Raw genomic sequence first — 18,722 nt, 5'->3', positions numbered from 1 at the left:
GTAGGCATGCTATTCAGCATTTTAATCACCAAAAGCTGCTTGTTTGACCGGTGGGCATAACATTAATTTAATATGAAAACAATTTAAATAATATGTACAGTACATGCGCTATTTGACTAATAAAAATATGTTAAGCATTTTTACATCGTTACATAGATATGGTTCGAAATAATTTGTTTATTTATTACAATTTGCTCTAATCTTCTCCTTTATGTTAAATTAAACTCACCCAAACAAACCAGCTGTAATTACTGGATGTCTGAATTTATAGAGCTGTTTTGTGTGAGACTTGTCCCATCTTTGCAGGGCTTGTGTTTCTAACGCCAGCCCCACCATCACACCATCCCCGCCAGGGGGCGCGCGTGCATGAGACACATGCGCGCCCCCTGGCAACGGAGCCTACCTCCGGTCCCCGCCACCTCCCCTGCCGTCGCTGCAGGTACCTCTCGCCGCCCCGAGCGCCCCCTTAACCCTGCCCGACTCCCTGAAGCGGAGACGGGCAGGGACACGCAGCGTCCCCGCCGAGAGACTGGGACGCGCGTGAATGTGAGATGCACGTGCCCCCCAGTTCAGTGTAGCCCCTGTCCGCCAGCGCTTGCCAGCGGGGAGGGTCTGGCGAGCCCCAGCCAAGGATGGCAGGGGCTACATCTGTACATCACATTCCAGTTAGTCCCAATAAATTGGACCCTTCCTAGTCTAAAAGTCGTGAGAAGTTGTACCTGATTTGCATATTCAGTGTAAAAGCCGCACGCCATTACATTAGCCGAGTTTGATTAAAAAGTTGGATAGTTTAGCGTTGGAAATGGAGCGACTTTTTCAGAACCACAAAAATCGTCTCTCACTACATCCCATCCTATATCTTTTTTTCCACTGTATATTTTTAAACCAGCATCAGCTCAATCAGCTGGTTATGCTCGGGAACGGGGACACTAAGCTGTGTTGTTTTTACATTTTAACTTTTTCTGTTTTCTTTTACACATAAAATCATCACACAGATCTCACTTCGGCGTTGTGCTGGCATCAGGCAAACTCGGCAGCCAATCAAAAATCACTTCACCGTCGGTAAAAAAATGAATCCGGAGAACACAGCAGCTTAGTAAATAAATACACCCAATCACGTTTGTAACCCGCCAAATTGAATCTCGACTGGAACATGGCAGTTTAGTCAATTTTACCCTAGTTTTCAAAAGTAGCAAGTACTGTGCTAACCACTGTGCCACAGTTCTGCCTCGAAGAAGGCCTCTACAACACTGTGGAAATAATTGACAAGAATGATAGTATTTGAACACAGCACAATTTGCATGTTTGGAAATTAACTCTCTTGATTGTCACTTGAGCTCTAGATGTTTCAATAATTCAAACAAGGTAAATGTTGATCGTGCTTTAAATACTGATGTAAATGAGGAAATACAATATTCACATTACAGTACATCTCTCTAAGCTGGATAAACATCGGAAGCTGCCGGGATCTCCGTCTGACCACAGATGCTTTAAATGTAACATGGTATGAAAATACACCAGACTCATTTGCATACAGATTCTCTGTAGACAGCTGCAGGTGATTCTCAGCTCTGGACCGAGAACTGTAAAGCCGATCTGAGCACCTGGCGATACTGGCGAGCGCGCGGACCCGGCGTTGTGCTGGCATCGGCGATTGCACTTGTTGATACCGGCAGGGAGGGAGCGGCGGTGGCAGCTGCAGCATGGCCCTCAATAACGAGTACCTCTCTCGTCTAAACTGTTCAGACGAGGTAGGGGGCCCTGGTTTATGAAATACAAGGGATAAAAAGAGTAGGGGTCCCTCGTATTTCAACAACCAACAATCAGCGATGTAATACTACAGCCGCGGGAGACTTCTTGTACAAGACCCCTGGAAAAGGTCTATTTATTTTGTCTATTGTCTTGTGAATTCGATGCGAGTTTGTTCAGTTTTACAAACGGTATACGGTCCTTAGGTCAACAAGAGAAAGGTCAACATGCATTAGGCCAACCACTGAAAATCGACATGTACCAAGGTCGACACCTTTAGAAGGTCAACATGGGGTTAGGTCGACAGGGTCATTAGGTCAACATGGGGTTCTTCACATTTTCGTTTCCCGGCAGGTGGTATTTCATGCCCTACTATCCACTAGGGTGTGGTCGGAGAATAAAATAATCTGACGAGCGCAGTGAGCCATCCGAGGGGACCTGGTGCAATCTTAAATTCGATCATTTTTATTGATAGTTTTGACACTAATAATAAACAATAAACAAAGCGACTGGACACAATAGTTATGACAATGTGCATACGTATGGAGGAGATACATCGTGCTTGTACAACAAAGCATACTGTATATAGAGCAAAAATGTACATATTAGCAGGATTAACGATATAACACGGTGTATTGCATTCACTGTAACGGTAAAGCCAATACCCGAAGGCGCCAAACGGGCAGGCAATTACAAGGAGGGAATATAGCAATAAAGACCCATGTATCATAGTTGGCATATACGACTGTTTTGTAAACCATTATAATTAAAAGACATGCGCATAGCACACAAGCCACACACACTACACAAAAAAGTGTTAGACGTCCAGCCACTAAACACCCTAGATCTAACCTACCCTTAACTAACAAAGCAAAATCCCCCCCCCCCCAAAAAAAAACCTCCCCATAACCCCCCATCCTGTATGACCTAACCCCAACCTAGGTATACCTGGGGCCCATTAACATTCCCCCTGCCCTCCTAACTATGCATTGACACAAAAGGGAATAAATTGGCGGCTTACAGCTATATTAGCTAAATTAGCCTAAACAGAACTAATTTACCCCTTCCCCTCCCGACCCACTACCTTTCTAACTTCCTAAACTATGCTAATCTACCTAACTCCCCCCCTCCCCCCCACCCCACCCCACCCCCCAACATCAGGATGTTATTGCAAAAATGTAGCAAGGGGCAATGAGTTTAAAGTGTAGGCACATACGGATTGAGAGAGAGCTCACCCTGATCCATAAACACTATTTTCACATTTGTGACATACCAAATATAATATTACGGCAGACATTGGAAAATAAAGATAATTACAGCACAAGTGTAGATAGAATACATGTAGCTAAGATAATGGCAATAAAATAATAATTAGAACAATAAAGGAGGAAGGGGATATGCAGACTAGAAAGTGCATCTCAGAGGAAGAAAATATTAAGTATTTTATCAATCCGGCCAGTCCTGCCTGTCCCCAGCATCACGGGGATAATCCGGGTGGCGATCTGGAAGTACGAGCATAAAGTCCCAGAAATCCAAAGTGACCAAGGCAAATCTTGCCACCGGCAGAGTGACAATTAGAATGTAGAGCAGTATGACTACAGGCAAAGAAAATGGAGGAAGTTGTAGTACAGCCTTGTCTTCGCATAAAGGGACAGGTAGCCAAGAGCACTCACAATCAGGGAAAGCGGACAAGGATAACACATCGAGGATTTTGGCAAGGGAACCTTCCATGGTCTTGTGTAACACGTAGTGGATAGGAATATCAATGTTATCATCCAGGCACACAGGCATAGGAAACCAAGGACCCTCGTAGCCTGACATGTCAATCAAGGGTAACCCGACCAGCGTATTAGCAGAGGTATGTGCTGCATCGGTGGCAGGATCATGGCATTTAGGTGGTTTCTTCCCATCCTCAGGGTCATACTGATCAGGAGCATCGAAGGTTGATAGGGCACCCCCCAGCACCCCAGACAGTTTGGCTATAAGTCTGTCGGCAGAAGAGTGTATAGCCTGCAGTAGTTGTTGAAGAGAGACTTCCATAATCATTGGATTATTGCGTGCAGCCAGTGAGAATGGCAACCTGACTGCCGTGAAGGAGCCCTTATAAACCATGGTGGTGGCTAGCACACCACCAGATAAACCTAGGATAGTGGCAACAGGGGCACGATTAGCAGAAAGCACCCCCACCTGCAGCCAGCAGAAGGTTTTATCAAGAGTAGCACGTGTCAGCGTGGATGGTCGTAGGCAATACGTGGAGCCAAAAAGGCCACCGGAATCCACACAGCAAGTTGGCAGAAGATCGCAGGGGAGAAACAGCTGCCACGCCTATGCAGGATAGTGCTGGAGTCCTTGTTGTAGATGGCCACGTGCGAGACAGTAGCCAGCACGGCAGCCTCCCAGCATGAGCGACCACGCCACACCACAGCCCGGTAGGCTCACTCACCACCAAAGCCGGGAGTAGAACGCAGCCAGGGATAGTGTCAGCGGTATCCCTGAAGCGTGTCCCGCCGGCACGCCAGCGGGTAGGAGCAGGTCGGAGGTGCAGAGCGGGTCCAAGATGGCGCCCGCGTTCAGAGCACGGAGCGTGTCAGGCCCAATATGCCGCTGGATCCCCCAGGAGCCGTCCCAGATACCCGCGAATGTCACAGGAGGTGCAGGAGAGATCGCGGGGAGCAAAGAGATGAAGGTGGTCTGCCAGTGGACCCTGGGTCAGGATAATCAGGTAGGAGTTATTGTGGAGCTCTCCCCGCCAGCGTCCGCTCACGTCCCAGGTCAAGCCACGCCCCCTGGTGCAACCTTAAGGTGTCCATGTTGACGTGTAGACATTCGGAACAAAAAAGTGAAAGACCACATGTCAACCATTTGACTGTTGACGTTCCCCATGTTGACACAATGCTTGTGTTTACCTAATGACCCTGTCGACCTAGCCTCATGTTGACCTTGATGCATGCCGACCTTCCTCTTGTTGACCCAATGACCCATACCCTTACAAACACAATTCCTAGTAAACCATATTCTTTATGTGTGTCCATGGGCCTGATTCAGCATTGATTGTAGCATGTCACAGTATATCACACGCCCCAATTTCCAGAACACCTGCCACCCCTCCCACCTCTGCCTGTCAACTGCAGGATTCCTCTTGTCATAGGCAAACGCAGGGGGGGGGGGGGTTCTGGTTGCCTGGAAACCCCGCTCCTCTTGGCAAGTGCCACAACAATAGCACTGGTATATGATATGATCAGTAGAGCTTCCCCTACATCATGCAGTGTAAGGGACAGAGCGGAGCTGCTGCACATGCCCAGTGTACCAGCTTCTTCTACAGCATTTACTGTGTGTGTGTGGATCTGAGCCTCAAACTTCCCAATGGACCAGAGAGCAGCTGCCAGGAGGAAGAGACAGGAGCCCTACCATGAAGTGCGAGATTGCGAGCTTAGAAGGTGCAGTACTGGTTCTGTTATGTTTGTGTATTTATGTATTATATGTTTAACCTTTACCATATAGTATCCAGTGTATAAAAATACAAATTTTCGGGGCTGTTACCGCTCCACTAGACTCCCATACTTACTCCAATGCCCTGTAGAGTGGGAGATTTTGGATTACATTAGGAAAACCCCTCTAAAAATCCTGCGTTTGACACTGCTTGTGCACACTTAAAATGGGTCCTGCGTATGTGCATAACCCAACCATCGGGCATCCAACCCGGATCACTTATATGATCCAATCCGAATTAGCCCCCACAGTATGGATACAATGTTTGGCCCAATGATGTACAAATTGTAGTATTAAGTTTTGTTTCATCTGCAATTTTCCATCCATTGGTTTTAGTTAAACTTAAATCTACTGTATACAAACATCAGAAAATCACCGAAAAAATTGTCCTAAGTCAGATTTAGCCCTGCAGGGGCGGTGCAAGTTTTTTTGGTCCCCTCGGCAAAATTTCAGCTTACCGCTCTCACCACAACACACACACTACAAAAAAATATAACTTTCCAGAACCTCACTTGAACATGTGATGGTGGCATCTTAGAAGTTTAACACCTCTTGTTTGTATTAAGTTCCACAAAGAAGCCTCTCTCAGAGGTAAATTTACTAAGGACAGTCGTATACAGCCAATCCCTGTACGAAGGAGTACAAACAGGATTGGCCATATATGGTCCGACAGTACGAATGGAGAATGCCACAAATTTGCAATCATGCCGTATTCTTTGCCGATGTCATAGCCGTTCATATTTGGCTGCCATATTTCCTGTAGTCAAAAATGTATCAGCCATCAGCCTCCTACGGATCTGTCATATCGGTGCGATGCAGGCGAATGTAAAAAAAAAGTTAATGCCACAGCCAGTGCAAACTTTTTATATGAGGACCCCCAGCCAAAGCATTAACCCGTGGCTGGTCAGCCCAGGCCGAGGGAGTGGGGACCCCCCAATAAAGGGGTACCCCATTCAGGGCACCCCCAGCCCATGCTGCAGCTGTCTATTGTGCCCCTGGCTTGCGGTGTTCCTCGCATCTCAGTTGCAGCCCATAGCCCTTGCTAGGATCATATACAATGTATCTTGGAGATCATTCTGGTTGACCCACAAAGCAGCAAAATCCACAGCTTTGCAGGTCATCTAAATGCCGCTCACACAAGCGCCCGCCACCCCCCCCCCCCCCCCCGCACGCCGATTTCCCTGCACACAGGCAAATGGATGTTTAGCATAAACATCCATTCACAGCCTTGCGTGCGGGGGTGAAATCGTTCGATGGTTGCCATCAAATGATTTTGCAAGTGCTCGCAGATCTAAGTCAGCCTCCACTGATCTTAGATCTGCAGCGCCCTTGTACGGGTAGCGGACGGGCAGCTGACATCAGCTGGTGTCAGCTGTCCACCCCCCGCAACTGTGTCATGGCCACATTAGCATGGGTATGCACAGCATTCGCATGTGCGCTACCCCTCACCGCGCTCCCTCCACCCACACTGCTAGGTGCAAACAGGCCGGCGAATAAGCAATCTGCCACGCCCGCTCGCACAAAGCAGCTGCACATGTGCATAAAAGTTTATGCACATGTACAGTTGCTAAACATCGCTAGCCTGTGCAAATGCGCAGAGGAGCGAATTCATCAGAATCCTGCCGCCAGCAGCTGCTAGGTGAGATGGCGCGGTATCGCATGTGAGTCCTAATTAATATTTATTTTATATTGCTGATTGAATCAGTTCAAATATAAACTGAGCCATTACATACTGTAAGTGTACACAACAACTGTGCTTACACCATGCAAATCTTTAATGTGATGTATCCGGTTTTTATTTGACCCTATAATTACATCCTTAAGAGGATAATAAAAAGTTAACATTTGCAAATCAGCTTCCTCATTTGTATAAACAAGGACATCTGTTTGCATTATCATTTGCATTACACAGGGATATATAGAGATCATTCCATAACTAATATCTGTATAATCTATATCACGTCTCGTTTGGATGAATTGCTTCTATACCTGAAGACATGAATATCACTGTGGAGAAAGGACATAATATATACCATCTGAGTTTTGGTGTCGTAGTTGGAATCACCATCATAGCAGGACTGGTGGTAAATGGATTCATTGTTGGCGTGAACGTCACTGATTGGATGAAACGAAGACCGGTGACGGCAATCGACCAAATTCTAACCTCCATCGGGATCTCAAGATTCTTCTATCAATCCAGCAGCCTGTTTAACTTATTTTCTTATCTGTTCTTTGTAGATGTTTTTATGATATTTGACATCATTATTGAAAGCCTTTGGACTACTTCCTTCTATGCCGGCATCTGGTTATCAACCCTCCTATCTGTTGTCTTCTGCTTGAAGATGTCCAACTTCCACAGTGTCTTGTACCAGCGCTTGAAGATGGTTATTTTACAGAGGGTGGTTCTTCTGATTATTGTGTCGGTTGTGGCGTCCATTTGTTACAATTCTCTGTATTTGGTGATCACTAATGTTGCGCTCTCTAAAAGTTCAACGAATGGAACGTACAGCAGTGAAGAGACTTACAGTAGACTTTACATGTTCTTATTGTGGAGCCTGGTGCCTTTTCTCATATATTTTTCATCGTCGGTCATTGTCATTGTCTCTTTGCACCATCACATGTATGTCCTGAGACGTAACAGGACTATAACCGGACAACAGGATAACTTTTATAAGATTGTGAACTTTTTAAGTTTTTCATTCATTAGTTTTCTTGTTTTCTTTGTCACCATTGCAAGTGTGTGGTATTATAAAAATACATTCAACACTTTAGGAGTTTTGTATATTTTTAATGTTTTGCCAACTCTCTATTCTACTTATACGATCTATATAACCATCAAGCTAAGGACTCGGGTCTCTGGGATTATCCGACGTGGACTCAGCTGCTTTCTCAATAGGAATCATACTTAACCCAACTCTGAAGGTAACATAGTAACATAGTAGTTGAGGTTCAAAAAATACATATGTCCATCAAGTTCAACCATTGACCTAGATTTATCATCCCCACTTTGAAATATAATTTTTGTTTTAACATTGACTAAATAGTGGTTATAGGTTGTACCCCTGAATGTTTTTATCCAATAAGTGTTTGTCCAAACTTATTTTAAATGTGCTCAATGTTTCTGCCATCTTCACCTCTTCTGGAAGAGAGTTCCATACCTGAACTGTACTGACCTTAAAAAAGCTTTCTTACGTACGGAATCTTCTTTCCTCTAGTTTGAGTGCATGCCTATGTGTCCTAGTCTCTGAACTCAAAGCAAAGAGGTTGCCCGATGGTTAATATATTGTCCTCTGATATAACTGTGCATGTTAAGCATGTCTCCTCTTAATCGTCTCCTTTCCAGACATTCCTAATTTGGCTAATCTGTCCTCATCGCTTAAATACTCCATCCCTTTTATTAGCTTGTCAGGGCCGAAACTAGGGTGTCTGGTGCCCAGGGCAAGACATTAATTAAGTGCCCCCCCCCCCCAAAAAAAATAAATAAATATATATATATATATATATATATATATATATATATATATATATATATATATAGCATAAGGAGAGACCTGGCACTCGCAGACCAAAAATAACAACTCAGGTGCCTTTCTGTCCCACGAAGGGAAAGATATTTGCAATGGATATGGAAGGCACTCAGGAGATTCCCACAGTACTGCACGGCGGCAGTCAGACGAATAACAAAATCAGACAGAGAAGGTCTGTGTGTCAACGTTTCGGGTAACAACCCATTATCAAGACATAACAAGAAAGCAAAGACATACTTACAATTATAGTGCTGTGTGGGGGCAGGGGGCACCTCGTGCAACCATCACCTGCACGGCACCCGGCGAGCAGAAGGTGACGTCACCCCAACCTTGGAGTCGGGGAATCCGGGGTCACCGGGGGGCGTGTCAATGTTACAGTGAGCTGGTGGCCATGGAAACGAGGCTTGACGATGGACAAAGTCCTAAAAATGGACAGAAACTTTCTGCTCTCACCCAAACTCCCCTCCGTGTCTACAGACCGGATCGTCTGGACCCAATGCTTTTCCACAGCCAGCACGGAATTGGTGAGCACCGCCAAAAGAATTTGGCCTCTGATAGCCAGGAACCCTGAACTACCTGCCCTGAAGAATTGCAACCTAATGCCGGCATTTAAACGGAGCAAGAACATTAAAGATCTTGTCGTACACAACGACGTCTTGTTGTTAAAGGATGACACCCCGTTCACCTTCCTCAGAAGGAAAAATGGCAATTTCCGATGCCTCAAATGTGTCACATGTGGAGGTCTGGAAACAGGAAATCATTTCTTCCACCCCCACTCAGGAGTCAAAATACAGATAAAACACCCCCTGACTTGCTCCAGCCGCTACGTGGTATATTACATCAAATGCCCCTGCGGCTCCATGTACATTGGCAAAAGTATTAGACAGTTCAAAGAGAGGATTGCTCTGCACAAATCTAGCATCAGGGCAGCGCTAGGACCCAAAGACTCAGACCAACCGGTTGCCCACCATTGGAAAGCATTTAACCACAGCCTTCCGAGTATGAAATATAAAATCATAGACTGTATTCCAGAAAATCCCCGTGGGGGTGACAGTGGACGTGCCCTACTGAGATGCAAATCCAAATGGATCCATAGACTGAACAAGGTCCAACCGCATTGACTGAACGAAATCCTTCCTTTTTCCTGTTTTTTATAAATTTGACAGCCCATTATTGACCCCCCCTTTTCTCGCCAGCCCTCACCCACCTCCGGCTTTGCTCTCCACGCACATATACTTGACATCAGATTGCACCCTCACCATTACTCTTCCCCCCTTGCATCACGCACTCACATAGTCACCTCCTTTACAACCCATATTGGGGTTGCTCCACTCACCATACCATATAGACAGCACTCTCCCGCCCGCAGTTCACGATGCATAACCTCTGTATGTCTGCAATTTCAGCACCTAGGTTAGGGCACCCTTGGTCTTCTACACAGGTTTCCCACAGCACACTGACACTGTACCACACAACATTCACCTTTCCTTACACTTCCCTACACACACACACACCGCACCGGGCTGCTCTGAGAATCTTACTGTTAGCCCTCATCATGTTGCTAGAAATGTCAGTTGTATGTTTACCACTATTGTATGCCAACTGTAATTATGCCTCTGTCTTGTCCCACAGCCTCCGCTGCAAACAGCACAAGTGCGGCACCAGGCAGACCCCCTTCACACACGCCGCAGACGCGCACACTGTTCTGACAGGAGCGCGTCACACGGCGTCTCAAATTTCCATGGCCACCAGCTCACTGTAATATTGACACGCCCCCCCGGTGACCCCGGATTCCCCGACTCCAAGGTTGGGGTGACGTCATCTTCTGCTCGCAGGGTGCCGTGCAGGTGATGGTTGCACGAGGTGCCCCCTGCCCCCACACAGCACTATAAATGTAAGTATGTCTTTGCTTTCTTGTTATGTCTTGATAAAGGGTTGTTACCTGAAACGTTGACACACAGACCTTCTCTGTCTGATTTTATTATTCGTCTGACTGCCGCCGTGCAGTACTGTAGGAATCTCCTGAGTGCCTTCCATATCCATTGCAAATATATATATATATATATATATATATATATATATACACATATATACATATCTATATAGCTATATATATATAATTAATCAGAAGCCATTTATGTGCTTACAGACAGCAGAAGGGTGATATTAAACCAACAAACAGGACAATACTGTATATCATATATTATTATATATACACTGTATTCTGAAATGAAATATATATTTATAAATTATCCCTCAGCCACTGACTCTCTGGAGGTAAATTATTAACCAGTTGCTGACTGTGACTGAGTCAGCAGTTGGCTAATATTAATTTACCTTCAAAGAGTCAGTGACTGATGGATAAACATATATTTCACTTCAGAATACAGTCGCTGGCTAACCCAGGCCCCCACTTTCTCCCCAATATTGTACTGTGCAGCTGTAAATTGTTAACTTACATTCAGAGGGGACTAAATCTTGAGGCACCTGCTGTCACTCACTGCTGGCTCAGGACAGGGGCTGCCCTGCTCCTCCATACAGTCCTCTGCGTCCTCCTCGAATGTGGGGATGGCTGGGGCGGTAGTGCTGCCTAGTCCTGCGTGCTGTCTTCCTGCTGTCACTCACTGCTGGCTCAGGCCAGGGGCTGCTCCTCCAGACAGTCCTCTGCACCATCCTCGACTGCGGTGATGGTTGGGGTGGCGATTGGGAGGCCTGATGGTGCGCTGGCAGCGCCTGTGTTGTGCTGCCTCGTCCTGCGCACTGCCTTCCCGCAGGGAAAGAACAGAACTTCCCACACGCTGACTTTCCGGCGCCGACTCGGTCTTCCCCAACCTCCTATATGACGTACGTCTGGGCGGCGCCTGCGTCACGACGTCACCCGCACGGCGTCACAAGAAGAAGGAACTCGGCTAAGATGTGAAAAAATCAGTGACAGTTTTGTACCTGCACTGCGGTCAGTGACACACAGTGACACACAGTGACCGTATTGCGCCCCCCCCCCTTCAGGGCCCGGTGCGCGTGACCCCCTAGCCCCCCCCCCCCCCCCCTAGTTACGGCCCTGGCTTGGTATACCTTCTCTGAACTTTTTCCAGTTCCAACATGTCCTTTTTGTAGTGTGGAGCCCAGAATTGCACTCCAAATTCCAAATGCGGTCTAACCAGTTCCTTGTAGAGATGTTGGATGATATTCTCATTCCTAGTTTCCATAAACCTTTTTCATACCTGCAAGTATTCTGTTGCCTTCCTGGCTGCTCCATGATACTGTGCACTGCACCCCAATTTTTTTTATCAATTAGAACTCCCAGGTCCTTTTCCATTTCTGATTTCCCTAATTCTGCCCCATTAAGCTTGTAATTTACCTCCAGGTTATTCCTCCCTAGATGCATAACCTTACATTTATCTATATTGAATCTCATTTTCCATTTGTCGGTCCACTTATATAATTTATTTAAATCCATCTGTAGCATGGAGACATCCTTGTCTGTTCTAATCACCCTACACAGCTTTGTGTCATCGGCAAAGATGGATACTCTGCTTAGTATTCCATCCTCTATGTCATTAATGAATATGTTAAACAGAAGAGGTCCTTGCACCGAGCCCTGTGGTATTCCACTTAGTACTGGTATCCAGCTTAAGAATGCGCCATGTACAACCACTCTCTGTTCTCTATCCTGCAGCCAATTTCTTACACAGCTACAAATTATAACCCCAAATCCCACTTCCTCCATTATATTAATCAGTCTCCTATGAGGCACAGTGTCAGACGCCTTTGCAAAATCCAGGTTACACCACATGTACAGCATTGCCAATGCCCAGGTTGGCGCTCAAATTTTCATAAAAACTTATTAGGTTAGTTTGGCACAAACAATTTTTTACAAACCCATGTTGGTTGCCACCTATTTTGTTATTTGCCTCTATGTGTTCCTGGATACCATCCCTTAGATTTCCCTCAACTAATCTCCCCATGATTGACGTTAAGCTTACTGGTCTAAAGTTGGCTGGGTCATTGCTCTTCACTTTTTTAAATATCGGTACAACTTCTGCAATTCTCCAGTCCTTAGGTTATATACCAGAAGAAAATGATTTTCAAAATATAATTCCATTAGAACCCTGGGATGGATCCCACCTGGACCTGGTTATTTATTTATTTGTTTTAACTTTGCAAAGCCTCTTGAGGATCTCCTCTAAATTGAATTCTAAAGATGGAGCCAGCCTCAGCCAGCTCGCCAATGTGATATATCCATAGTGCTGGCAGGTGCTGGCGTTGGGCGTGGTAGGTGGACATGGACGCACAAGCGTCTCACTTGCTTGTGCGTCCCACTCTCTAAGCGGCATTGAGTGGGGAGCGGGTGCTTCCCTGCCTGTCTCCGCTTAAGGGACTTTGCCACTTTACCAGTGGCCCAATCCACCCCTGGGAACACTACAATGGTGATAAGGTAGAATACAGAAAAGAATATGAAATAAAGTATAATGTACAAAGTACAAGCAAGCTTTGAATAAATAGGCCATTCTACCCATGAAAGTACCAGTTGATGCACCTACTATATCTTAGGGGTAGATTTGTACGATTATAGAAAATCTTCGTAAGTCTAAAGCCCCATACACACTAGATGATCCCACCGACACCAATATCTGCAGCAGCGGGGATACAGTGTGTGTGTGTGTGTGTGTGTGTAGGGGGGTGCGTTGCAGGTATTGGCAGACATACTTGCCGATGCCGGCTCCTAAGTGAGCAACGCAGGGGGTGTGACAGCCATCATTGCCTGAACATGCTGGACGAGGGAGGGGGTCATTAACTTTGTACGGGTGTGCGCATCATTAATGATATTGAGTGTCCCTTCTTGTTCACAGTATCGCCTAGTGTTTCTGGAGCTTTAGAAAATCTCAGTAATATCAGACACCTGTCTGTTAGGAGTAATGTGCATGTGAAAAACATTATTAAATATTCAGTTAATACTTTTGTTTTTACCTTCAAGATAACAAAAAATAAAGTATGCAAACAAATGTAATGTCTTCTTTTCACTTATTTTCCTAGATTCAGAAGATTCGGAGCAAGCTGCCACTATTGGAGAACAGCAGGAAAAGTATGGGAACAGAGCACACCATTGTATTAGAGCAGGGGTGGCCAGACTTTTGTAAATCGGGATCTACTTTGTGTACACTTACTTACTGGTATCTCTGCCTGTGCAAAATATCTCCCTCCATGCAATTACGCCCATTACATATTGTGCCACATGGAATGATGCAAAATTCACATTAAGCCACATTGAATGAGGCAAAATACACTTTTTGCCACAAGGAATGATGCAAAAGTGACACTGTGCCACCAGGAATGATGGAAAATTGACACTATGCCACAAAACCGGATGTGAACTCCTGGATTCCAATCACTGAATGATTCAGTGATTGGAATCCAGGAGTTCACATCCGGTTTTGCCACCACTTTATAAAATATCAATTGGTGCCAATTCCTCTACATTGTCCCTGGGGTCACCAAATCTCCCTCAGAATTTATTGGCAATTATAGGAGGATCAGTGGACACTATTTCCACATAGGATATTTTTCATAATAATATTCAGTGATCCTATTGTTGAAATTATCATCACCATATGAGAAATGTCTGCTGTATATGAGCCTTACTAAAGGAACCTATTTCGGTGTGAAATTCCTATGTATTGTTCTGCTGTCAAATGCCCCTGATGAAGTCAAGCTGTTGACGAAACGCGTTGGACTTATACCACCACTGAGAAGACATCTTTTAATAAAGAATTTTTATTGTCAAAATTTTATAGTCATAAATTGTTATTATAATTTTGTAGTATATTGGACAAAAAAACTGTCCTGTTACCAGTACTGTGAGAAGGGCGCATTCTGAGAATCTATCATATATATATGTCTTGCTTCACGAGAGGCAAGAATGTGAAAGATTGGGTGATGCGGACAGACATCTCGACCCGCCTCCCAACGGGGACCAGAGTCAAACCTGGCGGCAGCTATAAGTGCACAGGCTGCACTATGTGCAGTGCACTTACCCAGACCAAAGTCTTTCACCATCCACACTCAGGATACAAATTCAAGCTCAGATATGCGCTCACATGCACAAGCACGCATGTGGTGTATCTTTTGAGATGCCCGTGCGGGCTGTGCTATGTGGGCAAGACGGTAAGGACATTTCGCGAAAGAATAGCATCCCATCGTTCAGCGATACGAGCTGCCCTTAATAATCCCAATAAACAACATGAACAACCTGTGGCAAAACATTTTGCACAAGCAAAGCATAATCTGGCGAGTTTAATTTACACCTTGATTGACCATGTTCCAGAGAATCTTCGCGGAGGAGACCGCAACAAAAAACTTCTGCAACTTGATTTAACCTGGATCCATAGACTCCAAACCGTTTCCCCAAAGGGGCTCAATGAGCAAATTTCCTACAACATTTTTCTTTAAACTCATCCCCACTTATTGGTTCCCTGCATTATGTCTCAGTCAGGAGTGGATGTTACTTTGATTGTTTTTCGTTTCATGCTGCATATTTCTCTTTGTTACAATGTTGCGTTGTTTATACTTTATGTGTGTTCTTTTCTAGTGGTCTCCGCTGTACTGTCTCCTAGCAACCAGGACGCTGAGCCGCAAGTCCGGATTGGAGGCGTATCGATAGCCCCATCAGGTGACGCAGCCCGGAAACCAGCCGAGAAGCAGGGAGCTCAGGCAGCGTGGAGACGCAAGGAATTAACAGTTGGTGCTGGTGTATATAAGTAAGTGTAATTCATTTGTTTTTTGTTCCCACTTTGAAAACGGAGTAAAATCCGAAACGTCAGTGACATCTGTGTCTGTCATTTGTTCAACCAAGTCCCTAGGAGTGCCGCTATTTGCTTTCTCTCTCTCTCTCTCTCTCTATATATATATATATATATATATATAGTGGTGTAGCTAGGTGTTACGCTGCCCGGAGCAAGGGGGCATGGCCTAACATTATACCACACACCGTAATGCCCATTGCACATTTTAGCAAACTTTGTAATACCTATTACACATAAAGCCACATGCCGTAATGCCAATTACACATAAGGTCACACATGATGCACATTACATACTATGGGGCAGATGTATTAAGCCTGGTGAAGAGATAAACTGGAGATAAAGTGGAAGGAGATAACGCACCAGCCAATCAGATCCCAACTGTCATATTTCAAACACAGCTGATTGGCTGGAGCGTTAACTCTTCCAAGTTATCTCCACTTTATCTCCAGTTTATCTCTTCTCCAGGCTTAATACATCTGCCCCACACTAACAAAGTGTGATGCCCATTACATACTATATAACAAACCGTAATGCCCATTACATACTATATAACAACCGTAATGCCCATTACACATAATGCCACACACTATAATGCCTATCACACACAATGCCACACACAGTAATGCCGATCACACATTATGCCACACACAGTAATGCCAATTACACATAATGCCAAACACCGTAATTCCCATTACACATAATGCCAGGACTTTTTTTGTAAGACAGGGACAATAAAGCAGGGGAGGTTACGGGATAGGTTTAGGCAGTAGGTAGTAGTAATTAGCAGGGAGGGTTAGGGTAAGCCAACCCCTTGGGGGGGGGGGGGAGTTGCATTATGATGGGGAAGCTGGATAGTTATCTGCAACAAGTATAAGGAGAGTGCTCTAGAACAGAGGACCCCCCTCCACCCCTAGTAACACAATCTCCCTTTAGCAATAAATAATGCCCCATAAGACAGAACATCAACTCCCCCTAGCTCAAAACAGTTACCCCCAAATAGGTCATCATCTCTCCTTAGCAAAGAATAGCCCCCTCTCATTCAGACAGATCTCCCCCAGTACAGAAAAACACCCACCCCCATTTACCCCTCAACATTTACAGTAAAACTTTTTACTCGGAGTCCTGTGTCATCAGCCTTAGGTGGGAAGGAGTGTCAATGAGTGCAGGGGGAGTGCCAGCGCTCCCTACATGATGTTGATGGACCCCCGGTAAGTCTCTCACCCGGCGCCACTGCAGACCAAATCTCCCCATCCCCCTTGTGCTACGGGGGAGGAGTGTGTGGGTGTGCGTGGAAGAAGCGCAGCGGATATACAGCACCTTCTTCCTCGGACCTTGTACGTTTATGGGTCCGTCCTTGGTTGATGATGTCACCCTTACAGGTACTGCTGCACTGCTGCACTCTCTCACACTGACTGCATACCTCCCAACTTCTTTGCTTCAGAAATAGGGACACTCGTGCGAGCGTCCGAAAAGGGGGTGGGGCGTATGCAAATGAGGGCGCGGCTTATGCTAATTAGCCGCGACCTCATTTTTATACGAGAATAGGCGCATGCGCACAGCGTCTATTCTATTAGATTGGGGGGTCTCCCAACTGCCACCCCCCGCAGCGGGACAATGCCTGCCGCGGGTGGGACAGCGGGACAGGACCCGAAAATCGGGACTGTCCCGCTGTAATCGTGACAGTTGGGAGGTATGCTGACTGTGCTGCACACATGCACAGTAAGGTTGGGAGCGGGCACAGCGGGGAGCGGGCACAGCGGGGACCGTCCGTGCTGGGAGAGCGGGCGAGCAGGTGGGCAGGGCATGGGAGCCAGTGGCAAAGTGCACGGCTCTGGCGCCTGGTGACGTCCTGGTGCCCAGAGCTTGTGCTCCATCCGGCTCCGCCCTAGCTAAGCCTCTGGGTGACTGTCCTGCCGCCGCTGAGCCTTCCCACCACTGAGCCTTCCCGCAGGCTCAAATGGGTTGTTGTAACAGGTACTCTTCACTTGCAGTGTGCGGGTGACATTACCCGTGTAAGCCGCACACTACATCCCTGGGAACAGTTTGTCAGAGGCTTCAGCAGCTTATGTACATGTCACTTGATCACAATCTACCCATGGTAGCTCCGCGATCGACGGGTAGATTGCGATTGACATTTTGGCCAGCCCTGTATTGAAGGCTACACAGCACGCACATTAACTGCATACTTATAATATATTGCATTATTAATACTACTGTATAGATATTTATCAGACCATGCACATCTAATAGTTAGCCAAGCCTCTGTGGTGGCTGACCACACCCTCTCTGGAGTCTGGCCACACCCCTAAGAATAAACCCCACCTCTGAATCCCCCCGGATGATCTTTCATGCCCCAGACCGGCACTGGATAATGTCATCTCTAAGAAGCACTTAGCATTGTTTGTCGAAGCTGCGTAGTTCCTGTTTCAGGTGAATGTAACAGTTTTATTGTTTGTTAAGTCTGGTAGTGTTATTGTGTATGTATTACGTGGCTACCATGCCGTAATAAACTGACGTAACCACAGATGTCACATTGTTATTACAGTGTTTGTGTCTAACCATGTACAGTCACAGTACACAAGTTACACATGGGGGGGGTCTATCCTATTAACCCCGAATGGTGCGGATGATTTGCGAGTTGCAAATTATCACGACACCGGGCGCACTTCACGGCGGCCATATTCGCTGAAAATTGCTCGCAACTCCATAAGGGTGCGAGCAATTTTCAGTGAATTCAGCCCGATGAAGGGTGCGAGCTAGGGTTAATTCGGGTGCCGTTTACAATGGCACCCGAATGGGAACTTGCAAACTTCAGGTTTAATAGGATCGACCCCATACTGTAAGTAGCTTTTCCAGTTCCCACATGACATATAGGTGTTATAAACCATGATAGAATAGTGTATTTCATTTAAACAAAGGTTCCATACACTTTTACAGTAGTGAGCCTGTTTCTTATACGGTACCTACACCTGGCTAATGCCCCATGTACATGGGGCGACTTGATCAGTGTGCACAGATCCCTCAGCGCAGATCCCTCAGCACAGATCGCTCAGCACAGATCCCTCAGCACAGATCCCTCAGCACAGATCCCTCAGCACAGATCGTTCAGCACAGATCGCTCAGCACAGATCCCACAGCACATATCGCTCAGCACAG

The 18,722-nt window shown here is 46.0% G+C and overlaps 1 protein-coding gene across 1 annotated transcript; it reads left to right on the top strand.

Annotated features, from left to right (window-relative positions):
- Positions 1-7,235: 7,235 nt before the first annotated feature.
- Positions 7,236-8,147, top strand: LOC146063065 (taste receptor type 2 member 117-like). The gene has a single exon (XM_083175080.1). It carries the CDS (start codon positions 7,236-7,238, stop codon positions 8,145-8,147), a length of 912 nt encoding a protein of 303 aa, XP_083031206.1.
- The last annotated feature ends 10,575 nt before the right edge of the window (positions 8,148-18,722 follow it).

The sequence above is a fragment of the Crinia signifera genome, chromosome 3 (assembly GCF_055691185.1).
Source record: "Crinia signifera chromosome 3, ASM5569118v1, whole genome shotgun sequence".
Lineage (NCBI taxonomy): Eukaryota > Metazoa > Chordata > Amphibia > Anura > Myobatrachidae > Crinia > Crinia signifera.
This window is presented reverse-complemented; position numbering and strand designations above follow the sequence as displayed.

Bases quoted from the DNA above. Each gene is read 5' to 3' on its own strand.
- LOC146063065 (XM_083175080.1), top strand. From the start codon at position 7,236: ATGAATATCACTGTGGAGAAAGGACATAATATATACCATCTGAGTTTT.